The sequence below is a fragment of the Stegodyphus dumicola genome, chromosome 8 (genome assembly GCF_044657685.1).
Source record: "Stegodyphus dumicola isolate Sdum_Otavi_A_Nest chromosome 8, ASM4465768v1".
Classification (NCBI taxonomy): domain Eukaryota; kingdom Metazoa; phylum Arthropoda; class Arachnida; order Araneae; family Eresidae; genus Stegodyphus; species Stegodyphus dumicola.
This window is the reverse complement of record NC_140775.1, coordinates 173515284-173543092: the sequence shown is the minus strand read 5'-3', so window position 1 is coordinate 173543092 and position 27809 is coordinate 173515284. Positions and strand designations below refer to the sequence as shown.

The 27809-nt window shown below is 35.1% G+C and overlaps 1 protein-coding gene across 1 annotated transcript in view; it reads left to right on the top strand.

Moving 5' to 3' along the window:
• The window catches only part of LOC118180851 (sodium/calcium exchanger 3-like), a 1002905-nt gene that overhangs the window by 900625 nt on the left and 74471 nt on the right, over window positions 1–27809 (top strand). The window contains exon 7 of the mRNA XM_085822774.1: window positions 6434–6547. Within this exon, the coding sequence (XP_085678900.1) occupies window positions 6434–6547 (114 nt within the window). The remainder of the gene's footprint in view (window positions 1–6433; window positions 6548–27809) is intronic.

The window sequence follows — 27809 nt, the reverse complement described above, 5'->3', positions numbered from 1 at the left end:
TTGTACATGCTGTGAGCATTGCCACCTTTACAGTATTACCTTCTTCATCTATTTTTATTCTGGATAGGGCATCTGCTACGATATTTTCCTTTCCGGGGGTATGCTTGATTACCAGATTATATTCTTGTAGCTTGAGTGCCCATCTTATTAACCTTGGGGATAAGTTTTTCCCTGAGTACAATCTAGTTACCGCCGCATGATCAGAGTACACTGTTATTGGCGCCTTTCCAAAATAGACTCGGAACTTTTGCACTGCTAACAGAACTGCAAGTGCCTCTCTCTCAGTCGCGGAATAATTTCTTTGTGTTTGATTTAAAGTTCGACTAAAAAATGCCACGGGCTGCTGATTTTGCGAAAGTACCGCTCCTACCGCATAATCCGAAGCATCCTCTGAAATTTCTAAATTCTCATCCTTTTCAGGAAATTTCAACACAGGGGCTTGCGTTAATGCTTGCTTTAATTTTTCGAAAGCACTATTGGCTTCGGCCGTCCACGAGAATCTTGCCTTTTTCCTTTTTAATTTTAACAATGGTTCAGCAATAGCTGCAAAATCTTTTATAAAGGACCTATAATATGAATACGGACCTATAATATATACGATTATTTTTTATTCGTCTGTCTCGATTCCTTTCTGAGATATTTTGTAACCTAAATATTTTAATTCAGGGGCTGCAAATTTTCACTTTTCGACATTAACTTTTAGACCGGCCTCATTTAATAAAGAAAACACCTGTCTTAAATCCTGTACATGTTGGTCCAGATTATCACTAGTAATAATGATATCGTCTAAATAGATAAATGCGGACTTTCCAAGAACAGGCCTTCACACAATGTCCATACATCGCTGAAATGTTGCCGGTGCCCCCGAAAGGCCAAACGGCATACGCAGGAATGCATAAGTGCCAGACTTGGTTATGAAAGCAGTCTTAGGCACGTCCTCCGGTCTAACCCCTATTTGAAAATAACCAGTCGTTAAGTCTAGAGTCGTCATATATTTGGTAGACGTTATGTTCATTAGAATTTCTTCAATAATAGGTAACGGATATACCGGATATTTAGTTATGGAGTTTAATTTACGATAGTCAATGGCGAAACGCCACCTTTTGGGATGTGTTAATGGGTAGTCATTGTTTTTCTTACATAAAATCACCGGGCTAGCATAACTACTTGAGATGGGCGTTATGAACTTTTTACGTAGCATATCGCTAGTGTGCCATTCTATAATTTTTTCTTTATTCTTATCATACCGGTATGCTTTGTGGCGAACTGGCATTGAATCTCCGGTGTCAATACTATGGTTAGTAACTTGAGTAAATCCAGGAATATCACTAAATAACGAAGCAAATTCACTTACCACTTTTTCTTCCTTATTCTTTGTTGCTCTTCATTAGGCATGTGATCAAGGTTTAACATTGGCGGTTCCGATTTTTCTTTTCAAACTGGTTTCATCGTCAGCTTAAGGGACGCTTCATTAAAATCCAGCGTTGCTTGTGCCTCTGAAAGAAAACCTATTCCTAAGATAATATGTGCTTGCATATTCTTTACTATAAAAATCATAACCTTTACTTGTTCGTCCTTGATACGGACGTATAGCGGTAATTTACCTATGCACTTACATATTTCTCCTTGCGCAGCTAACACTGTCGTATTATCCGAATTATATATGCGATATTTACGAAAATATTTCCTAAAAAAATCTTCTGCCACACAGGAACACTGCGCGCCTGTATCCAGGAGTGCGGTGGCTGGGATATTATTCACCAACACTTCAATCATCGGAAGAGTCAAATTTTTCACCATTACTGTATTTAACTTGAAGGAAGAGGGGTTTTCTTGGCCTTCGGATTTCCGCACCCTCCCGTCAGCAGAAATCCGTTTTAGTTTAAATCTTTTTTCATTTCCATGCTTTCCTTCTTTTTCCACTGGCCTTGAGACTTTTTTCCTGGATTGCTATCGAACTGTCGACGTTCGCCGGCTGTTTTTGGATGCTCGGGTTTCCCTGCCCACTGATTCGCTTTGCTTCCGTAGCCGTGTGCTTGACTTTGCTGTGGTCTTGGCTCACCAAATTGGTTTCGTTGTTGATATTGGCGTCTTCTTTCAATGTCCGCCGTTCTTCTACTTTCAAACTGGATTGCTAGCTCAAATAACTTTTCCAGTGTAGTCGGATTCCTTAATTCAATAAAGTCTTGCACTTGGGGAAGTAACCTCGGCAAAATCATTTGAATTATCTCAGGATCCGTACGGTTTGCATACAAGAGTTTGAAGACGTGAATTTTTCTTAAAATAAAGGTGGAAAGATTTTCGATTCTTTGCTGATATATGCTGAAAAGTTCCGCTTCTAATTTCGCACGATCCCTTACGACAGGGAACGCTTTTACTAAGGCAGTCTTGAAATTTTCGTAAGTATAGGTGGGACTTTCTGCTTGACCCAAGAGACTTCTGCCTATACATTTGAACCAATTAAGCGCTTGGCCCCTCAAAGCGCTGGTAGCTAATGTGACTTTTTGGAACTCGTGTACGGGATACATCATGAAGTGGTCCTCCAATTTTTCCAAAAAACTGGTTACCGGTGAGTTTCCATTAAATGTTGCTTCTGGTTTCATCGAATCGCGCATGGTCTGGACGATGTAACCAAATCCTTCCAGGGCGGCAGCTGGCATTTCTGGATTCTGAGCCGCTTCTGCAGGCAGCACAGGTTCTTCTTGAAACTCGGCCATGGTTATTCTTCTTCGTTGGGCGCCACTATCAGGTTCTTTGTTCCGCCCTACTTTCTTTGGGAACATGCAAAGACCTGACTCGGAACAGGGAGCTTACTAAAGTTGTGTCCAATAAATGTGGGAAGTAGACAAGATACACAGGAAGGGTATACGAAACCCTTTAATTTTCACTCTTTACAATAATTTCCGTACTTCGGAATACAGAGACCAACTACTTGTGGTCTGAACGTAAGAATATAAAAATATTAACTAAACTCTAACTTAAATTTGGAATAATAAACAAGGGCCTACGTGGAAGATTGGCCGTATATTAACAGGAAGCCGTATGTAGTATAGAGAACTGTGAACACTACAATACGTTTAAAATTATCAAGAGGATTAAACCTCTGGCCTGGAAGGCAACCAGCAACCGAGTAAACCTGCTAAGGCAAGCGGCCTTCTTCGACTATCTCCTTCCTCTCTTCTCTCTTGGCAAAAAGCCACAACTTAAGCACTTGGCGTTCGCCAGACAAATTTGCATAAATAAGTTAAAGCTTTTAATTCTGGCCGGAAGTAGAAAATAAGAAGTGATAGTAAAGATTTAAAATAAAATAAACGTTAGTAAAACTTAAGATCCTTACAAAAGAAATGGAATTTCTTCCGTAAATATCTAAAGTAAAACTTTCTGAGTAGAGATGAGCTGACATTGATAATTTTTTTTTCCATTCTTCTCATTTAAAATTCCTCATTCTAAGAGAATCCTTCTACAACCATAAACCCCTTATTGAAATCTGGGGCCATTGAAGGAACTAGGTTAATATATATTTTTCTTCGTTTGCAATAATAAATAGATCTTGTTTTGTTGTAGTTATTTAGATAAATTCATGCTGTATTAAAAGTCACAGTGTGTTCCATCTCCTGCTAAAAGATTTTTATACAGAATTCTACAAATTGTTCTGCGTTGAGCCATGTGCTTCAACGAAATCTGGTGAACATTATGATTTTTATTATTTTTAATTTCTAAATCTCGGTTTATTATTTTATTTATTGTTGTATTTAAACACTTTTGAATTGATTTCTGCGTCGGCGTATTTACTCTTTTAACAAATGATTTAAATTTAGAAACAATGCGTAGCTTTTTCGAGTATTCATTTGGATTCTTTGTTTTATGAATAAGTAATGACTGATGTTTTTTCCTTTTCTATTAATAATATTTCTCATTTTGCACTTAGAAATTTACCATGCGTTTTACAACGTTTTTGAATTATGTAATTGGAATATTTCTCTACGAAACCCAAAAAATTTATCCTTCAATGCACAGCCTCTCTACAAGCAACATTTTAGAAAAAGCATATATTTAAAAGTAGCGGGTGATATTTCTCATTTCAAATAATAAGCTGTTGCCAGAGATGTTTATTCCAAAACATTTGCTTTTTTAAAATTGTTATAAACATCGTACTAGAAATATATAATCCTCTGTAGACACTCTTTGTAAAAGGCAATGTTGTAATTAACGAGAAACATTCCTAATGCTATGTTTTACAGATGTGATACAGAATACTTTGCTTTTATCGTGTTTTCCTCTAGAATCAAGAATTTTGTAATTCAAGAAACAAAACATTCTCCAATTTTGGATTCCAGATTTTCTCGTAAATACTAGAGATTTCTTAACAAGGAATTCTTGGCAACAATCCTTAAGACAAATCAAGTTAATTCCGTTCTTACTGCGGAAGGGTTTTTTGGCATTTCCAACAATAATTATATAACTCTCGGTTCCTGACTCCTAATCACCTTTTCTGTAATGTCCTTGATTTAGGTAAATCTAATCCACTTTGACGAGAGGATTTTAGATACATTCAGGAAAACAACAATGATATTTCCCTGACTATAAGTAAACACTGGTACTGAAAATCAAAAGTAGTAATGACCTCTAAGGCAACTACCTCCAGAGAAGACCAAAATCATCTAGAAGAATGGGTCGTCTTCTCAGAGAGCTTTCATTATTTGTACAGAAGAAATTCCACGCATATAAGACTGCATAAACAATTAGTCTTCTCTAAGACGATCATTCCGGTTTCCAAACGATTTTAGTCTTTTGCAGAAGTGAGCTTCGTAAATATCGATGCTTATTTTTTTAAAACATACTGGTCAGGCGCCGCTGCGGCCGAAAGGTTGTAGAGACATTAGGATTTTATTGGAGGCCGGAGAGATGAAACATTAGCTACTGCCTTCGCCGGGAATACCTTCGGGCCTCTGGAATACCAGCCCAGCGCGCAGAACCACTACACCACGAAGGCACGCTAGGAAAGCGGGAGAAATATACTCCCCTTTTTTAAGGGCGACTGAGGTTTTTAGGGTACCCAATCGCCAAATCCTGGGTGTGGAGAAAACTTATCCAACAACCTTTTAGTTCGGGCGCCACTGTAAAGACATATGGTTAATTGGAAAACCCAGGTAGATGAAGCATTAGCAACCGCCTTCGCCGGGAATCGAACCCCGGACCTCTGAAATACCGACCCGTGCAGAACCACTACACCACGAAGGTAAGCTAGGAAGGCGAAACAAATACCTTATATACTATACCTTATATAGTAAGAGTTGTTAGGTTGATGGTGATGCTAGGCATTTTATGGTTGATTGTAGTTTAACAGCCCCTATTAGACAGATTTTTTAAATTACTGATTTTAATGTGTCATTACTTTTAAAGTTTTTAAATCATATTCTATTGCTTTAAGGAAGTTTATCAATGAAAACAGGGCGCTGGTAGGAATCTTCTGTTAAAATTGAATTTTGTATTTATATGGGTTTTAGATATTTGTGGTATTCAATGTTGTGAATTTGTGTTTATGGATTTTTTAGTGTTTGCTTGTTGGTTAGAAATTTTGTGTTAAATGTGCTTACTTATTTTTGATTTAGTATTTTTGTTTGTTGTTTGGGGGTGTCTGGGTTATTGCCCTCGTTTGTGGAGACACGGGACCCCTTCTTTTGACACTCATGTCCAGGTGGGCTGAAGGGAGCCTCCAATTCTTACTATTCTTACCTTATATACTGCCCTTTTTTAAAGGGTGACTGAGGATTTTAGGGGATCCAATTGCCAAATCCTGGGTGTGGAGAAACCTTATCCAACACCCTTTTAGTTCGGGCGCCATTGCAGAGAAATTAGGTTAATTGGAAAAACCGGAGAGATGAAAAATTAGCAACCGCCTTCGCCGGAAATCGAACCACGGACCTCCTTGAACCCTGGTAGTTCCGTCCGAAGTTAAAATCTCGCCAACGGACTGGCTGCATGGGCATACGAGCCTGCTTTCCTTAGAAAGACCTCCACGAAGGCATCTCTCCCTTCCGTGTAGTAACTTAGGGTGAAATCCGGCATACAAAATAGGTTAGGTTATTTGAATATGACAAGGCACACGAGTGTTGTCTGCGTAAGGGGAGAAATACTTTCATGGAGGCCTTTTTAAGAGAAAGTGGCTCGTATATACCTTACACATGCATATTTAACAGACACTTAGAATTACATAAATTTTTGCTGTGATAAAGTTTTGCAAATTTCGAAAAACGAGAAATACTTTCATGACTCGTATAATTCACAACCTGTCCTAATACTAAATAGTACAGGAAAACTAATGAATACAAAATATTCAGAAACATTTTTTTCTCTTATTATTCTGTGAAACAATTGTTTTATTAATTAATTATAATTTATTAACAAAGTAATTATATATCTGATCCAACAGGGGACGATGATGACGATGATGGAGACGAAGAAAAAATGCCTTCATGTTCTGATTATGTCATGCACTTTTTTACCATTTTCTGGAAAGTCCTTTTTGCTTTCGTTCCTCCAACAGGTAAGAAATTTAATTAATTTTAATTAATTAATTTAAATTCATTTAATTATTTAATTAATTGTAATTATTTATTTTAATTATAATTTTATTTAATTTTAGTTATTTATTTTAATTATAAATTTATTTAATTAATTTTAATTATTTATTTAAATTAACTTACTTCAATCATATGTAACGTAACTAAAATTTTAAATGGGAAAAATTTAATTTATTATGTAAAATTTTTCTCGCCTGTTCTGATTAATTTCCTATGGTTTTATTCTACTTATTATTTGTCTTCCTTAATTTGCTAATGTTACGGTAATATACCAAAAATATGATTGACGAGCCACCAAAAAAGACGCATACTCCTCCAATATATAAACCAAAATTTTTATTTGTCTTCCTTAATTTGCTAATGTTACGGTAATATACCAAAAATATGATTGACGAGCCACCAAAAAAGACGCATACTCCTCCAATATATAAACCAAAATTTTTATTTGTCTTCCTTAATTTGCTAATGTTACGGTAATATACCAAAAATATGATTGACGAGCCACCAAAAAAGACGCATACTCCTCCAATATATAAACCAAAATTTTTATTTGTCTTCCTTAATTTGCTAATGTTACGGTAATATACCAAAAATATGATTGACGAGCCACCAAAAAAGACGCATACTCCTCCAATATATAAACCAAAATTTTTATTTGTCTTCCTTAATTTGCTAATGTTACGGTAATATACCAAAAATATGATTGACGAGCCACCAAAAAAGACGCATACTCCTCCAATATATAAACCAAAATTTTTATTTGTCTTCCTTAATTTGCTAATGTTACGGTAATATACCAAAAATATGATTGACGAGCCACCAAAAAAGACGCATACTCCTCCAATATATAAACCAAAATTTTTATTTGTCTTCCTTAATTTGCTAATGTTACGGTAATATACCAAAAATATGATTGACGAGCCACCAAAAAAGACGCATACTCCTCCAATATATAAACCAAAATTTTTATTTGTCTTCCTTAATTTGCTAATGTTACGGTAATATACCAAAAATATGATTGACGAGCCACCAAAAAAGACGCATACTCCTCCAATATATAAACCAAAATTTTTATTTGTCTTCCTTAATTTGCTAATGTTACGGTAATATACCAAAAATATGATTGACGAGCCACCAAAAAAGACGCATACTCCTCCAATATATAAACCAAAATTTTTATTTGTCTTCCTTAATTTGCTAATGTTACGGTAATTACCAAAAATATGATTGACGAGCCACCAAAAAAGACGCATACTCCTCCAATATATAAACCAAAATTTTTATTTGTCTTCCTTAATTTGCTAATGTTACGGTAATATACCAAAAATATGATTGACGAGCCACCAAAAAAGACGCATACTCCTCCAATATATAAACCAAAATTTTTATTTGTCTTCCTTAATTTGCTAATGTTACGGTAATATACCAAAAATATGATTGACGAGCCACCAAAAAAGACGCATACTCCTCCAATATATAAACCAAAATTTTTATTTGTCTTCCTTAATTTGCTAATGTTACGGTAATATACCAAAAATATGATTGACGAGCCACCAAAAAAGACGCATACTCCTCCAATATATAAACCAAAATTTTTATTTGTCTTCCTTAATTTGCTAATGTTACGGTAATATACCAAAAATATGATTGACGAGCCACCAAAAAAGACGCATACTCCTCCAATATATAAACCAAAATTTTTATTTGTCTTCCTTAATTTGCTAATGTTACGGTAATATACCAAAAATATGATTGACGAGCCACCAAAAAAGACGCATACTCCTCCAATATATAAACCAAAATTTTTATTTGTCTTCCTTAATTTGCTAATGTTACGGTAATATACCAAAAATATGATTGACGAGCCACCAAAAAAGACGCATACTCCTCCAATATATAAACCAAAATTTTTATTTGTCTTCCTTAATTTGCTAATGTTACGGTAATATACCAAAAATATGATTGACGAGCCACCAAAAAAGACGCATACTCCTCCAATATATAAACCAAAATTTTTATTTGTCTTCCTTAATTTGCTAATGTTACGGTAATATACCAAAAATATGATTGACGAGCCACCAAAAAAGACGCATACTCCTCCAATATATAAACCAAAATTTTTAAATCTTTCAAAAAGACTTCATACATTTTAAATTAAATATTGCATTTCAATGTAATAATGTTAGAAACACACAGGGAAACATATCTACATATGAATGCAAAACATTAAAATGTATGAATTTAATTGCAAACGTATACTATTTAACTCTTTAGAACACATAATTTAATCTATATTGTACCAGAGCAAACAACCACTGCATTCAAGAAATACCAAAATAGTTAAATGTCGTAATAGAACCAAGCATCTGAAAGCATTATCTGTTTTGTACATAGGATGCTTCCAAAGTTCTAGAAATTTTTTGATTTCGTTAATTTTCATCAGTCCTACAAAAAAAATATTCAACAACCTCAATTCATTGAATACAATTATACTAACGAAAGATTGATTTCTTTATTCTTTTTATGGCTTACTGGTGAATTAAACAAATTTTATTGTTATCTCAAATAAGCTTTTCAATGTCTCCTCAAACCACTTAATATGGCATAGTTAAACTCTTAAATCAAAATGAACGTAAAAGTGTTTTTTAGCCAAGGGTGCTCTTAATCTGGAAACGGCATTTTGAGTCGAATTATTATACACACGGCTTTATCACTTTTCAAATTGTTGCCACCAAATATTATCGCCCTGTGTTATATTTTAAGAAATTAAAGAATGAAGAATATGCATGAATGTATGTATGTTTCTCTCACTGTAAAAAAACAACGATACCTAGAGCCATCAAATTTTGAGTAACGTATGTTCTCCACCCGAATATAGGCACCTGGAAGTCGGAATCTTAAATTTCGAATTTGTTTTATTATCTATATCGTATTTTTTAAAACTTTAACGAATTTTTGATTAAAACGCTCAACAATTTGAAAGTGAGCAGTGGCAACACACTGCGGAATAAAATATTTTTATCTCCAGCGCGCGAGACTGTCTATCAGGAATTCTAAAAGATATGTTGCTTTTAAATATTTTATCTCAAATGGGCGTTAGCCTAAATGCTCTCGAAATGTATACGCATGTGCTAATGAAAACAAAGTCTGTTTGAGAGCAATAAAAAATCTGAAAGTTTTCAGAATTCTTTTTTCAAATGTGGGAAGAGAATACTCTTCTAAACCTGGCAATTCAAACAATTGAAGCACTAAGCGATATTACTTATTATAAGTAAGGAATATTACACTGGATAGCGGCATAAACATATCTAGACTTGTCTCATAGCATTGCCTATAATTTCTAGGAATTGACCTAGAGTTCAGTTCCTAAAACTTTGGGAACATCTTACATAAATCATGACAGAAATGTTCTAGTAATTAATATTAAACTGCAGAGTGTTAAAATTTTAGACATTTTTTTGGTTGTTTTTTTAATTTAACTTTCGGACATTCGTGCTTCTGAATTTAGCAATAATATCTTGTCTTTTATTTTACTATTATTTTTGCATAAAATGTGAAAAGTAGAGTACTGAATATATAAACCTACTCTTGGAAAATTATCATTTCTTAAAACTCTATCATATTCTTTTGTCGAACTGAGCATGGAATAAAATTGGTATTTGTTACATTAGAGAAAAAATAGAACTGGATAAAAAATTTAATATCTCATAAACTCTTTTCATTTTCTAGATTTTATGAATTTCAAGTAAATACTATGCATATATAAAAACAATATGACTTTTCCATATTAATAAATTTAACAATGCAGCTTAATTTCGTGAGCATTGCTTGGTCTACATTATTTTTAAGAAATATGGGTCATTATTGAAGGTCACTTCAAATGCTATATTTGCGTAAGAAATGTTCAATTAAAAGTCCTCTTTTATTTACTTTCAGTAGCACACCTTTCCATCAGTAGTATCCAGAGGAGCAAAGCGAAAACGCGTGTCATGCCATCTGTCGAAGAAAACAGTAATAAAATGTAAACACTTTCAAAATTCTAATACCTTAGCCCAGGGTTTCCAAAACCTCATTATTATTATGAAGGGTTCCTAATTACTTGTCTGCGATGAAACGTTGAGGAACCTATAAACTACGTTGCGACTAGCTACGTAACGTTGAGGTTGCCGAGTGAACTACGTAGAGACTTATCGCTGAGTTCAAATAACTATAACGTAGACTCGAGAAGGGTTGAAATACCCTTTTATTCACTCAAATAAGAATAACAGTTGGCTCCTTTTTGGGCTTACAGGAAAGCATCCACTCAGTATTTAACTCATAAGAAATAAAGAACTAAATTATAATTAACTAGCCGAGACTTAGCCAAAGCTAGACTTAGCCAGAAGCCGAACATGCGCCATCAAGGACTCCTAGCACTCTCTCTCGAAGTTAGTTAAACCTTCCTCATATACTTCTCCTAGCTCATTTGCATTCAGCGTGATTCTAAAAGCTCCTTCTGATAGGGATTTATAAGTGGAAACAAGAATTGATAGGAAAGGGTATAAGGTATTTCTCCCCCTTCTTGGCATGTCTTCGTGGTGTGGTGGTCTGCGCACTGGGCGCGTATTCCAGACATGGAACTCAAATTGCATTCTTTCTGCATTTATGCTAGCTTCATAAAAGCACTATAATTTCCTGCTTCCACACGAAGGGTTCTTAGAATGAACATTTTCATTGCAGTATCCATCTTATATTGCAAATTAAACACAGTTACATTATTGAACTCTAATGAAATATTTAAGTTATTAAAAAAATCTGAAAGCTTTCACATTAAATATTACATCCAAAAGGACTTTTTTTACATTTACATACACATACACGTTTCGAGAGCATTTGGGCTAACGATCCTTTGGGGTAAAAATATTTAAAAACAGCATATCTTTAAAATTTCCGATAGACCGTCTCGAACAAGGAGATAAAAATGTTTTATTCTTTACAGTGTTGCTACAGCTCGCTTTGAAATTTTTGAAATTTTTAATCGAAATTTCGTTAAAATTTATATATACTAAAACAAAATATAAAATAGATACTAAAACAAATTCCATATTCCAAATTTTGGCTTCCAGGTGCCCATATTCGGGCGGAGAACTACGTTACTCAAAATTCATGCATATTGCGTAATGCATGGGCGTATTCGTGGTTTTCCTCATGTGTTACGTATATACGAGCCAGTTTCCCTTAGAAAGTCCTCCACGAAGGCATCCCTTCCCTTAGGCAGATAACCCTCGATTGCTTTACCATAATTAAATAGACCTTAACGGACTAAGACCTGTTGGCTGCAGGCGCATCGTTTTCCACATTGCGAAGAATTCATGTAATAACTCAAGGATTTATTCAGTTTATAAAGGTCAATTGGTATTTCTGCAAGTGTCGTTAGGTGATACATGATATGATAATTATTTTTCCTACCATTTGGCTTTGCCATTTTGAACATTTTATTTTAAATATAAAAATTTGGAGCACGAATCTTAAGTCCGAAAAGGCGAAATTAACAAATCTTCGATAACTAATCGTAGTTGAAAGCTTAGTCATGATTTTGACTTTCGGCCTGCAAAAATTATCCAAAAAAATTCTTCCATTGGTAAATTGGACTTTTTGTAACCTTTTCATATTCACAAAGATTTGTCTTGTTTAGTTAATGACTTTAAATCCAATCCAGTACTTCCTAACATTTCTAAAATTCCATTAACTTAATTTTTTAACTTTCGCTACTGTTTCTGCCGACAGATGGCGCTATCTTTTCGTTCGCTTTACTCCTTTTGGATATAAATGCAACCGTGGCTTTCTCTCTCCTCCTCATATTTGCAGATTTCTTTGTTCTTAACAAAGAGGCACCTATAACTGTTTCTCCTCGAAATCAATAGACTCTACGCTACACACAGTTCGTAAACTATTATACCTATCATAATTGTTTAGCTTAAAATTATTTCTAGTGTTAAACTGAAATCTAGTTGCAGAGACCGTACTGCAACATATTTTTAGTCTTACCAATTTTCATATTTTTCAATCTTCAAATTATTTTTTAACTTTTTGACTTTAATGGTTAACTTTTTGATGTGTTAGATTGGAATCTAAAGTTTAATTTTCTTTTCTTTTTTAATATTTCCTCATTCTGTCTTCGTCTTAATTAGTACAGTTAACTCTGCGATTAGCTCCGATTATGTCGGGAAGACGTCTGTGGTTAACTTAAAATCCCAGTTACTCTACGGACAGTTAAAAACAAAATAAAGATTATCTTGTATTGTGAGTAACAAAACCTTCTGTTGGAAATTTATCTGTACTTTCAAGCAGTTTAAACTGGAGAAAAAGAATTCTAAAATTCACATGAGCTAAATTTACATGACTATATAAAATAAGTATTTAGGAAAAAAAACAAAAGTTTTATTTATAGTGCAAATCTCAGCACATTATTAATGATTGTAAAATGGATTTATTTTTACAATTGAGTAAATTCGCTTTTGAGGCATGATTTAATAACGTTTATGCGTTGTTTTTGCTTTTTAGGTATGTGATAGTATTTTTCCATAAATCTGCAATAAGCAAACTTAAATTTTTTACAGGCTAAGGTTAGTCTGTTTTCGGTTAATGAGGAGTTATTGTTATTTTATAAACTAGCAAATATTTTATCCTCGTATAACGGAAAGTTTCTGATACCTCGTTAAGTAAAAGTTTTTCCCCTATATTTCTTTCCATTTAATTTTTAAAAAGTAAGCAAACTTATTTTTTTCACATCACATTTAATCTGTTTTTGGTTAATGGAGAGTCGATTGTATTTTATAAATTAACTTTAATTTTATCTTCATATAAAGACAGGTACAGGATGTCGATTGTATTAACGTCTCTATTATCTCGTTAAATAGATTTTTTCCTGTATTTCTTTCCATTTAATTTTTGAAACACAACTAACTTCATTTCTTCCAGGTCACGTTAACACTATTTTCGGTTAATGGAGAGTTGACTGTATTTTATAAACTAACTAATATTTTTCCTCATACAACGGAAAGACTTTGTTATCTCATTAAGTAATTTTTTTTACATTTAATTCTTTGATCATAAGCAAACGATTTTTTCAGGTCAAGTTTAATCTGCTTTCATTTAATAGGAAGTCAATCGTATTTTAAAAATTTTATAAATCGTATTTTATAAATTATCTAAAATTTTATCCTAATATAAAGTCTCTATTATCCCATTAAGTCGATTTTTTTCTTTATTTCTTTCTTTTTAATTTTTAAAACATAAGCACACTTAATTCTTCTTCAGGTCACATTTAATCTCTTACCGGTTAATGGGGAGGTGATTGTATTTTATAAATTAACTAATATTTTTCTCTCGTATAACGAAAAGTCGCTCTTATCTCGTTCAGTAAAAGTTTTTTTTTTTTTTTTTTTTTTTTTTCTGTATTTCAATCCATTTATTTTTTAAAACGTAAGCAAACTTAACTTTTTTTTCAGATCACGTTTAACGTGTTTTCGGTTAATGGAGAGTCGATAGTATTTTATAAATTAACTAAACTTTTATTCTCTTATAAAGGAAAATCTCTATTATCTCGTTAAATAGATTTTTTTCCTTTATTTCTTTGTATTTAATTTTTAAAACATAAGCAAACTTCATTTTTCTCAGGTCACGTTTAATCTGTTTTCGTTTAATAGGATATCGATTGTATTTTATAAATTAACTAAACTTTTATCCTCGTATAACGGAAAGTCTGTGTTATCTCCTTAAGTAAAAGTTCCATTTTGTATTTCTTTCCATTTGATTTTTTAAACATAAGCAAACTTAATTTTTTTTCAGGGCAAGTTTAATCTGTTTTCGTTTGATTGTATTTCATAAATAACTAAAATTCTATAATCATATAAATTTTCTATTATCTCCTTAAGTAGATTTTTTTTATTTCTTTCAATTTAACTTCTTAAACATAAGCAAACGTAATTGTTTTTCAGGTCACATTTAATCTGTTACCGGTTTATGGGGACATGATTGCATTTTATAAACTAACAAATATTTTATCATCATATAAGGAAAGTATATGTTATCTTGTTAAGTAGAAAATTCTTTATATACTTTCTTCCTTTTTTGTTTTTTAAAAGATTTGTTCCTTAATTCCAAATCTCTTGTTCGCAAGGCGAAGATTCAACAGGAAAGGAGAGCACCAATAATGCATAAATTTCTGTTATAAACTGAATATCTTTCTGAAACATAATTTGATTTAAATTGAATAATAACTATGATAAATGTTTCATCAATTTTCTTCGCATTATTTTTTACAGCACTAAAAAAATAGACTTGCTCCAAATTTCAACCATTATCGAGTTCACTTCAGATTCATTTAGCTAGAGAATATTTCAATTTCAACATGAAAGAGACGCATTTTCTTTTTATGAATGAAAAAACAAAAAATTAAAAGAATTGCAAAGCTGCTTTTACCTGTTTCATTACTCTGCAGTTTTAAACTTCAAATAAAGGAGACCATCTCACATAATCCTTTTTTTCAGAAAATACCTCCAGGATGTGAAAAGGATAGTTCCGTCACCATAGCAACCACAGCCGGCTTGTCAGAGATCGCTGCGAGTTCTCTAAAACTTAATACCTCCCCATTTAAGTGCAAATAACGTCTCACGGGTTTGGGCAAATATTTTGCTCAAAAACCTTCTTTACAAACTTTAAACTTTCTCGGCTATAACTTATATTAAAATAATCCTACACTTTTGCCACTAATAAGCCTGGAAATGTTTAAATTCTTGTATGGAATCCAGTTGTGGTACAAAGAAAACCATCGGTATAAACACTCATCGTCAATCGTTGAATATAAATTTATTCTTGTTTAAATTATAGTAGCTGAATATGCTAAAAAATATGGAAATGGTAACATTTGGGAAATGAAGCCATTTATCCAATGTGCGTAAAGAGTCTAACGGTAATCCGAAGGTACAAGGTTGGACTTCAGACAAGGCGTTGTCTGTTTTTCAACGATTCTTTGTTTCAGATTAGTCGTAGCTTCACATATTTTGCCCAAATAAACAAACTATGAATAGTGGACTAAGCAGAAAGTGGCTTCTTCCAATCGTTTTTAGGGTGTAGGACTGTATATAATAAACGTTTCCACATCCCATAAATTCTGACACAAAAGGTCGGGTAGATACCAGCTGTCACAAACCGGGTAGCTAACAGCTGACGGAAGACAGACACCAGGTAGTTAGCATAGTTAAACAAGTGTAATCCCATCTTCTTCCTCCATTTAGAAGCAACAAAATAGTAGCCAAAATTGAACTAGAGTAAGGGATTATAGAAGCTTGAGAGTATACTGCATACATGTAAAAAAAAAAAATAAAGAATATGTAAAAGATTAAATTAGCAACGTAAATTTCCCTTCTCAATTCTAAAAATAGTAACCCCTCTCTGCACTGCATCATTTCGAGACTATTCTATGTTATATGATTCTTACGTAATCATGATGATGTAAATGGAACTAAAACACAACCAGCCAACAACAATTTTAGAGCATCATTAACTGTCCAATCAGAATCTCTTATTTTATTCAACATGGTGCAGCCAAAAACAAATTGGTAGATTATTTGTGCCTATTTCTAGGCACATTTCAAGAGGTTTACATTTTTGATAACTTTATAGTAAAAGGAAGCAGCAGACAGCAGTGCAGCTAGGCCGACGAGTAGCGAGCGAGTGGGTTATGTTCAGGGTGAATCCTTAATTCAAACTTAGTTTTTTTTTATCAATGATTTTGATTGGATAATTAAAACTGCTGTAAAGTTATTATTAGCTGCTTGAGTTTTAGTTCCGTATACATCACCAAATTTACGTAAGAATCATATGACATAGATTAGTTTCGAAATGACGCAGTGCAAATAGAGATTACTATTTTTTGAATACAGAGAAGAAATTAATTTACGTTGCCAATTTAAAAAGTATAATATATCTTTTACAATAACCTCCTGCTCCACTTAAGTTAGGACATTGATGATGTCAACTCCAAGCAAGAAAACACACTTCCTTCAGACTGATTTCTTGCTCTCACGTTGCAGCTGCAACAAGATGCTGTAGTGATGGGTTAAAATGAAACTATCGAATCTTATTGATACCATTGTCTCTGTACTTCAAAAATCCTGACAACAATATTATTAGTGTACTGTAAATGTTAAAATATGGTAAGCTTTCCTAGATACATATCTAGGCTCATCAGTCGCCTAGTGGCAAATTCCTGAACACTGGTAGTTTGACCTGGGTTCGATTCTGGGCTACCAGGCTGGCTGCCCGCCATTTTCATGGCTTTTCGATGTATAGTTTGGATACGAGCCAGTTTTCCTTAGATAATCCGCCACGAAGGTATCCCTCCTTTTAGGCAGAGAACCTTAGCTTGCTTTGTCATGGTCAGATAAATCAAATCATAGCGAAATATATACCCTTTTGATCAAATTAATTCATTAGAATTTTTAAATTAGTAAAGTAGCATAAAGTAAATGTCTGATAAGAAAACAGTCTGCTAAATTGCTATATTTCTGTTACTTATAAATAAAAATTTTAATGTAAGTTTATAGCCCCAAACGTTTTAAGTTTATGAAGAAAGATTTTGAGCAAAATATCTGCTTAAATTTCCAGCACGTTATTTGTCCTCAAATGGTACTATGAACAAAACGGCGATCTCTAGCAAACTGGCTTTTGCTTTGGATTGGCAAACACCAACATCTTGGTATTACACAGAAAATCTAAAAATTGGTGATATGAGATATGAAAATGAAACAAATAACATCATTCATTGAGCTAAAGGGGTATTAAGATTTAGTTATCGCTGTTAAGATTATACATCTTAGTATAATTCCGGATATTCAGACTTCACCGTCAAATTTACATTTCCAACGCTAAGCATCTAAATAGGGTTTAAATGTTCAGAATACGATATATTTGGTTATTTGAAGCTTATTCACTGCACTAAAATATCACAATTACTTTTTAATTAAAATAATTAATTTATTGTTACTTAATTGAATCAATGTAATGTTTAAATACTTTGCTTTGTGTAGAACTGTGGAACTCTCTTATAGTAAAACGAGCCCGATTTAAAACTTTGAATACCAAAACGCCCGAGATAACCTTTCATTCAAACAACCACAACCGCCCGAAACGGCCAAGATCGCGATGTTGCTTTCTTCCCTCTTCCTAAGGTATGCGGTAGCAGGTGTAATTTCCCCAAATGCATTGTATCAGTTTATTGCAGACAGTTTTCTTAAAAAGCTAATGGAAGCTTCTTTGTTCAGAAGTAGAAAGAATGTCGTTTAAAATCTTCACACCTCTTTGTGCGTTAATGAGCAGGGAGGGGAGGAAACGGACAGGATGTGTAATGGAGGGGGACAGTATTTTAAGCATACAAGTTAGCGATCGCTTCGGTTTTCTAAAGGTTAAAACACTGAAGTGTATAGACTTGCAAACTTTATCAACGAGTCTTATTTTCACAGAGAAATTAACGTTAAAATTATGCATTAGATATTATTATTTAATATTCATATAAAAAGAAATTTAATAATTTAGCAATCCATTTTTCTCTTCGGGAATTGTATACAACGAGTAAGTTCTCGATTTTCCAACGAATCGGATAAAAGAAAGCGTGAAACTCGCTTCGGAAATTACATGGGAATGAGAATGGGAGAGTTAAAAGGTGGAGAATAAATCTAACTTTAAATATGCATATACATTTTGTGACTTGGCGATAAGGTTAAATGGAGATTCAATAACAATAATGTCAAATAAAGAATAAACGAGTGTGGATCATTTAATTTTAATCCTTTGTTTTACAACATTACTCAAACTTTACTCAATTAGCAGTAAATTTAACTAACTAAATCATGAAATAAATCAAAAACGTTCCTGTACTAGATGTTTCGGAGTACAGGAACAATGGGAAAAACATTGTTAAACACTGTCAAACATTAATGTACATATAATGCACATGTACAGCAGTTTGATGCAAAACTGTAACCTAAGTCATCTCACCTAACCACAGCAGAGTAAAATTGCAAATAGTGCTGGAACTGTCCTCCATGGTATACAAGCACGGAAAGAAACAACTGTGAAAGAATCAATATAAAGACTATGTAACTGATTATGACTGACTGACTGATAACTTATAGCCAGAATACCACCGAGATCAGTAGTTTATCTGGCTCAATCAAATTTATGCCGGATGGGCACAATAACATAGAACTATCTTCACATAATGTTCGCAGTAAGGAGGAGAAAGACGGATAAAGATTAGGAAGACCAGCAACGCAAGAGCTCACTAGCAAGTAACCGACCCGGTAAAGGCGTGACTAAGTGGGAGTCATAAAATGAGTGTAGAATGTGAATAAAACTAGTGAATTTAGGAAATACACAGTACAATAAATGAGTAAGATACAAAATTAAGAATGCTAATAAACACATTGGGTACATTATTTACAGGTGGGAAAGTTCGGGTCCCTGATAAGGTGGGCCGCAAGTGGGCGCAGTTTGGCGTCCTCATTCAATATTTCGTAGGTAAAGATATCAAAATTTCTCATATGGTCACAGTTCAGAGCTTTCGTGAAGAATTTCCTGTTGATCTTATTCAGGTGCTCTTCTAGAATCACAATGCAGTGTAGCATTGCTCACAAAAATGTGAGCATGGGTGATAAGCCTTAAGACTTTGTTTCGCATGACTTGAAGTCTTTTTATATCCTCCTTGGTAGCCGTGCACCAGGCCGGCTAAGCATAAGTCCTCAATGGCCTAATTGCCGTGATATAAACTAGCCTCTTTTTTCTGAGGTCTAAGCTAGAATAATTACCCAATATAGGGATGAGACTATTTACAACAGTGAAAATTTTTCTCCTGACCTCTGTTATATGATCTCCCCATTTTAATCTTTCATTTAGCATTACTCCTAAATATTTCACCTTACTAAATCTAGGAATCTCTTCAGAGAATAAGAAGAGCTTGCTATTAATAGTCAACTGTGTATTTTTCCTCCTTATCAATAATAATTGCGACTTTCTGGCATTAATAGCAATTCTCCAAGTCGCACACCACTTTTCTACCACTGGTAGAAGCTCCTGTAATTTCTTGATTGCATGGTGTGTGTTTGCGGACTTTACGGCTAATGCCGTATCGTCCGCATAGCACCCAAGAAAGTAATTTCTGCCAATGTGAGCCCTAGGGAAGTCATGAACATAAAATAAATACAGGACGGGCCCTAAAATGGACCCCTGTGTGACGCCTGCATTCATGGTGCGTAAACTGGAGATGTCCTTTCCAATAGCCACAGTGAATTTCCTATTAGTGATGAAAGACATAATTAGCTGAATCAGCTCTCTATCCATAGGGAGATTTATAAGTTTATAAATTAGCCCCTCATGCCAGACGCGGTCGAATGCCTTCGCCACGCCTAGCATGAGTAAGGCGACATTTTGTTTCTTGTGAAGCGCATCCCCACAAAACTCAACGAGCCGAACCAGCTGCTTCGTTGTTGAAAGCTTTCTCCGGAAACCAAATTGTTCCGGAGGCAGTAATTCAATATAGTTTTTCAATCTGCTGTAGATTAATCTCTCAAAGAACTTTCCTAGTCCCGGAAGCAAGCTAATGGGCCTATACCCATCTGGCTTAGTGTTATCCTTGCCGGGCTTAGGCAATAAAATAACTTTTGTGATTTTCCATTTTGTGGGAAAATAGCATTGACTAAGACACGCATTGATAATACTCGTGAATTTTGCCACAACATTGCAGGGCAGATTTCTAAGTGCGTGATTATTAATACCATCTATGCCAGGGGCCTTTTTGACTTCTTTGTGATTTCTTTGATCTCACTGGGGGTAGCAGTGGCCATGTACCTCTTAGCAGTGTGGGCATTAAGCCAATCCCTAACAAAGTAGCATGCCTCATTGACAAAATTAATGTCCATGGGCGTCATGTTAGGTCTGAACTGCTCTTCTAAATGGTCCGCAAGGACCGTCGATTTGTCTTTATTATTGAGAGCAACAGAGTTTTCAGTATAAATCGGCTTACTGCATGTACGCTGCCTTTTCAAGTTACGCATGAACGTCCAGAGGGTGCCATCATTCGGGCTAAGATTCTGAATTTTTTCCTCCCATACATCTCTCTTATGCTCATCTATTTTCTTTTTAATTAATTTATTTAATTTGTTCATATCTCTTTTAACGTGAGGGCTCCATGTAAGTTACCACGCTTTCCTCATCCTATTCCGGTCCTTAATCATCTCTCTAATTTCCTGTGGCAGACTGCCAGCGTTATTATTTCTTCTCACGTGTCTAGATGCATTTTCAATAGCATTATTGATTGAATCAATGAGGGTATCAACTGCATCATCTATATCTTTCCGCGAGTTCAGAATATCAAAGATGGGCGGATTCTGACTGAGAAACATCTGGAACTTATTCCAGTCAGTCATGCGGATCATTTCATTTTCTGCCTCTTTAGTAGTGCCTAGGTAAGCAATGACTGGTATATGGTCAGAGCTCAATTCGTGCTTTACTTCAGTATAAATAGGGATTGAAGTATTTGTCAGAAGAATATCAAGAAGGTCTGCATTTCTTGGGTTCTGTGGTCTGTACGTATACTCCTCAGTAACACATGCAAGGCAACTAGGTGATTATTTATAAATTCATAGAGGACCTTACCATTTTGGTTAGTTTTACGGCACCCCCACTCGGAGCGCTTTGCGTTGAGATCACCCGTTAGGATATACTTATTATTGTCAGAGAGAAGTTTGGAAAGAACACTTTCCGTCAGTAGTTTCCTGGGCGGATTATAACATGAAATGAAATTCAAATTACCATATTGCGGTAAGTACACTGAGACTGCGACCATCTCATGTCCGTCGTTTCTATCTTGGCTAATCAAACAGGACTGTAGCGAGTTTCGCACATAAATTGCGCCCCCCCACCACGATGACTCAAACGATCGCACCTATATGTGCGGTAATTAGGCAAACTTATACGCACGCATGGCGTGGCAAAAGTCTCTGTTACAAGGGCAATATCAATATTGTGATTGTTAAGGAAGTTTAAAAATTCCGTCAACTTGTTCTGAATGGCATGAACATTCCAGAATGCTAATTTTATGGGATCTCCTTGTGTGGTGTACCTATACATTAAGATCTTTATTTATGGTAGTTTTGACCTTATGAGTAGGTGCATTTTGTCCTATTTGCTGTGTTAAAAGAAGGCCGGAGCTCTTAATGACCGATACAAGCTCGGCCAGGTGTGCAAAAACAGTTTTTGCTTCCTTGATCGTGTCTGCATACAAACCAGTAGACAGAGCTTGTGCAAATGATTTATTTTCTATAACCCTACTAGTATAGACTTTTAACTTATCCTGTTTCTTTTTAGGGAACATCTCACAACCCCTAAAGTTCGAGGTGTGAGATTGTTTACAGTTCGCACAACATGGTGGCAAGTCAGAGTTTTTATTAGGGCATTCAAAGGACATATGTCCCTCTCCGCATCTCACGCACTTGGGTGCATAGTTACAGCCAGTTTGCGTATGATGAAATCCTTGGCACCTATAGCATTGTAGCGTGCCCGATCTACCTTTATAATTTTCGACTTTAATTCCTAGGTCACATAAGTGAGTTTCGTTGTGTATATCTTTGGATTTGGGTTTCTTAGGCAGAGTAACTAAAAATAGCGGGAGTTTAATAACCTCCCCTTTTCTTCTGCGCGTAAGTTGCTTAACTGATTCAACTTTGTATCCTAAATCCTCTAACTCCTCTTGTATTTCTACCGTATCTGTATCTCTTAAAAGACCTCTTATCACAACTTTTATGTCTTTATCCTCAGGAAGCGTGAAAGAGTGATGTTCCACTTTCGTGTCTTTTAAATAAGTAACAGTCTGCCTGTGATGTTCAGGGTTTCTGATGAAAGTTTTAATCCCTTTATTATTTTTATTAGAGTTAAACTCAATGTTTCTCTGTTTAAGTGCCCTAGCTATGTTTTCCAAGTAGGGTAATCTACTTTAACAGTTATGGGTGGTATCCGTGACTTTTTCACAAATTCCGCTTCTATGTTTTCATCTGAGCTTGTATTTTGTTTAGCCGTACTAGCGTCCGTGTCCATACTATTGTTATCCTCACCATTAGTGGCATTTTCACTAAGTCTCTCCTCCATAGTGGTCATTTGAGTTGCGCCAGCCTGGAGAACATGAGCGTCAGTTCGCCCAGTCGGCCACGTGACCTCATCTGGATAACTGAGTGGTCGCGATGCGTTTTCGGTTCCAGACCTACTCGCTGCAGCCTGTTTCTCAGTTCCTTTACGAGATGGCGCCACATTATTGTGGCTGCTGACCGCAAACTCAGAACTCAATGTTTGTGTAATTTCACTACCTATGTCCTGACTAGGCGAGATTTTTAAACTTTTGGGAGCCTTCGGTTTGGGATTTCGTTTCAAGCTAACATCACCTTCATGTCTGGTACTGTGCTTGTACTGTTCGACAGTAAGTGCGGAGTCATCATCAGCTATGTTCGCAAGAACATCAGATTTGTTTTGCACCTCAGGAGGGTCCGATTCAGTATCGCTCAGAGTACGTTTCGTACTTTTGGTAACAGCAGTCCAATGCATATCGTGTTGGGAGACATCAGCATGATGGGAATCAATTTCATTAGACGCTAACCGGTTAGAACCGACTTGCGCTAAGCCTAGTTCAGAGCCACGTGCAGAGTTCAGACTTGCTCGTACTTTATCCGATAGATTAGGGAGAAGATTTAATAGAAAATCCAGATCAATTCTTTCATCCTCAGTCAAAGCTAAATTCTTCTCTTTGGAAGTTAATTCCGCATATCGAGCGAAAATTAGTTTGACCAGTGACATGTTGATCAAGTCCTTAAACCAGCTCATTCATCAGGGAAAAATAGATGCAAAGAATCAGTAAAATCGCACTAAGGCCTTTTAACTACTCTTTGGTCACTTAAGACCGGTGAGCAACCTTTTATGTGCTAACAACTGATCGTAGAAGAAAAATCAAATTGACTTGGTAAAACCGACAGCCGTGCTAAGACAACGTTCACGTGCGACTGATGTACGCGAGGAGAAGCTAATCTCTCTAACTGATTATTTTCAGATAGATCTGTTAAATATCTGGCCAAGCGGTAGAGAAATCTAATACGTACCAGAGGAGGCAGAGACCAAAGTACGTAACGCACCAAATGCAATGCATTGCAAGTAGTTCCTGACGGGGCCTCTTGTGGACCCTGCGGAGAGTGAACACTGGCACAATAGCTGTCTGGATAATTAGTGCGGCTGGACAATACTCACATTGTCAAAGGTTAAACAGTGTTTATCCACCACACTTCACCATGAACATGGCCATTTCTATTTATTTGCAGCTCAGCCAGTATAGCGTTTCGCGACTCTGACTGCTATACCGAAGAGCTTGGGCTCTAATCGCGGAGAAAGCACGCATGTTTGTAAGCGTATAGCGTCTGCCCGGCAAGGAGGCACTCAAAATACTCAGAAAATCGAAAGTACTCTCGAGAGGTTGATAGTAAAAGTAGCGGAATTGCACAGTGAGGTGGAACTATACTTGTAAGACAAATGGTGAAATTCGGGTGTTCCGTTCCCTTCTGCCTATTCTCTATCCTACGCTTCTAGCTTGTTGTCTTCTTCATAACCTCTTTCGACTTCTGGGAATTTGACGTCTCTTCTACTTTTAGGCCTGCTGCTACAGCTCAGAATCGTAATTGTTAATCAAAGCTATAATTACGATATTGAGGCATTAATTCTAGAGGAGACATTCAGGCTAAATCGGCAAAGTTGTTAGTCACATTGAATAAAAAAGTTTCCATGAACCTTTCTAATCAAGTTAAAATAATTGTACTGGTGAGTACATACAGAAGACAACTGTTTTGAAGGAAATTGACAGACCAGATTTGGTTCTAGAACGGTTTCAAATTACAGGTGACATTACATCTTTTGCACCCAGGTATTTAATACCTTCAGAAGGTTTAAAAATTCATATCCCACAGACGTTTACTTGTTTTTCCTCCAAGAATGTTTTATTTCCTATTCTTATAATATTCAGTTAGCCTATTCTTTACTGTTTCACTTCCAGTATTTTATACCAAGACATTTAAGTGCTATTAAATAGAGAAGAACATATATCCTACTACAGTTCCATTCATCTTATGCTTTTCTAGAGCTCTAATTTATCCTTTTACATTTAAGAAGAGATTTATTTTTCAAAAAGCAAGCGCAAACTACGCAGAATGAATGAGTATTAAACATACAATTATAAAAGAATTAAAAAAAGACTTGTCAAATATGCATTAACTCTTAAAAACATAGCGTTCATGATACTAATTCTAAATGCATCTTTGATGCTTTTAACTTATTATTTATTATCTTTATTTGATGGTTTTAACTATTATTATTATTTAACGTTTTACTAAATATGAGTATCCTTTTTAAATGCATTCATATTTTTAGCATTTTTCCCCTCCGCGTCATTTGATAGCTATGTTTAAGAGCAAACATTTTCAGTAATCGATCTTAAATGTTTTATTGATGGTTGTAAGAGATGCGTATAGAAGCTCCTATAGATTCCTCTGCCCATAAAAGTTAAAAATTCATTTTAAGGAGAAAATTCATCATCTAAACCATTTTCAAAGGTTTTTTTCAGCGTTGCGTTTTATTCGTTTGTTTCTTAAAAGATCTTGTCGAATTTCTAAAATGCTATTACATCGATTTGGAAGATTATGTAAAAACATTAAAGGGTTATTATACATGATTTATCAGATTTTGATGTCCTATAATTATCAGATAATTGATCTTACGCATTCTTAAGAGTTGGGTAATAAAAGAAAATACTTTAGATTTTTAAATTCGCGCGTGCTAGCTTTCATATGACAAATCGTCTAACAGAGATGAATTTCTTTTCCGAAATTTTAAGTTTACAGCAGAAAGCATTTTGCGTTTCAATATATTATTGCGAAATTCCCAGCTTCGGAGAGATAGCTTCCCTGCAAATCGGTTTTAGGGTTACCAAAAAGAGGCAGAAAAGACAGGGTTGCCACATTTAGCGCGAAATCGGCCATTCGGTGATATTTGGCGACAAAATTGGCGATATGCCATAAACGGAGCGAAAACATTTTAGAACGCATTCTTAGCGGTTTTATTGGGAATATTCTCGAAGGTAGGTTAAAGCTACCTTGCCTGTATGCGGAGTACTGTGTCTTGAATTCAGAAATTAGCTTAAGAGTGATCGACCGAGTCGGGAGCTATACTTTACTGCTTTGTCATGAAGATGTCTTCTCTTATATACTGAAGGCTGTATTGCTGTTTATTTCAGCGGGTTTACCGCAGTTTTCCACGTCTGTAAATATAGCTTTGGAATTGTCTTGTATGATACTGGTTATTAAATTGTGTTTTGATCATTCATCAGGTGTTATCATTAATTACTCCAAATCTACGAACCCTTAGAACTTAACAATATGCAGAGTGTTTATCTGTTGCTGCTGTGCAACGTATAATTTGAAGGAAATATGACACAAATAAGCCACTAAAGTGTTATGTACATTATACTTTATCTAGTTTAAGAACACTTTGAGTCGTCGTCAGAGCAGCTGATCAACTGGGGTAATAACTTATTGTTTATTAAGCCCTGCTGATGGATCTGCTTTACAACGGACTGAAAATGTCTTCCAGTGTCAGAACGAAACAAAGTTCAAAAGACCCAGGCTCTTTAAGTACTTTTGACAGACATTTAAACGATAGCATCTATCAACTTGCACTATCAAAACAACACACAATTCTTTTGTAAACAGGACTGTTGTGTTAATATGTACAACTAGTTATTAATTATGGCAGTAATAATAATCTGCAAACCTGCATTAATACCAAACTTAGTAGTGCTTCTAAACAACTTCAAGGACAGTCATTACCTGTTTATAGGCAAAGGCGTCAACAAAGCGTGTCAACAAAATATTAAAGTAATTTAGACAGAGTTTTACGCATAGCACATGAAAATCAACAAATCGTGTTAGCCTCGAATTTTGGGTTCCACTGCCATATATTCTAAAGGCAATACAACAGCGATTACAATTAAAACCATACACTTTCCAAATATTGCAATATTTAGGACCAAGTGAGTAATATCGAGCCATACTAATTTTATAATCAGCTGCAAAAGGTACTGGGATAAAATGATTTTTATACCCATCTAATATTTGACGACGAAATAAATTTTCGTTTATGTGGAATGGAAAACGTCATGTTGTCCAAATTCCTGACATGGGAAATTCTCCTACTCTCATGAACAGAAAGAGAATTACCCCAAACTAAATAAATGCAGAAGGCCACCTACTTTACTTCTACTCCTCTTTCATTTCAAGAACACACTAAAGAGTATGTCCTGTCCTGGGATATGTTGCAGTTATGGTGATTTAGGAAAATGAGAGCTGATTCAGGAAATTTCATGATCCAGGAAAACAGGACTGCATCGGCATAGTGAAATGCATCGTTACTTGAATGATAAAACTCCCACGTCACTGGATTGGTCGACTTCCAACATCAACTTCCCGATGATATGCCGCGATTGTCGTTGCAGGTATTGCACAATGTGTTCCGGCTGTCTTAAAATTGTTTTCACTCGAACCTTGAAGTAGATAACTACAAGATCTGAGACCGCGGCGGAAAATTCAAGAAGTAGAAAAAGGGAATGTCCATGGTCGCGTGAGCAAGTGGAGACGTCACCCTGCTAAAAATGCCCCATAGAAACCAGTAAAACTTTTTATGGGTACCCATAAGATTTTATGGGTTTTTATTGACTTTTACGGGTTTCTGTTGGTCTCTGTGGGTTTTTCTTACTGGTTTCAAAATGACCCATAGAAACCATTAAAACTTTCTACTGCTACCTATAGAATTTTTGACGGTCTCTACTGACTTTTGCTGTTTTCTATTGATCTCTGTGGGTTTTTCTTACTGGTATCAATTGACATCCATACAACCAACATTTTTTTTTCAATGGCAGAACTTTGTACTGGTTTGTATAGGTTTATATTGACTTTTACTCGTTTTCTTACTGGTATCAATATAATAATAAATCTTCTGTCGGTTTATATGGGTTTATGCTATTTTTCTATCTGACGTTAATAAACTTCTTGTAAACAATAAAATTAACAGAATGAAAATATGATCTCTTTAAGACCATCAGAGTAA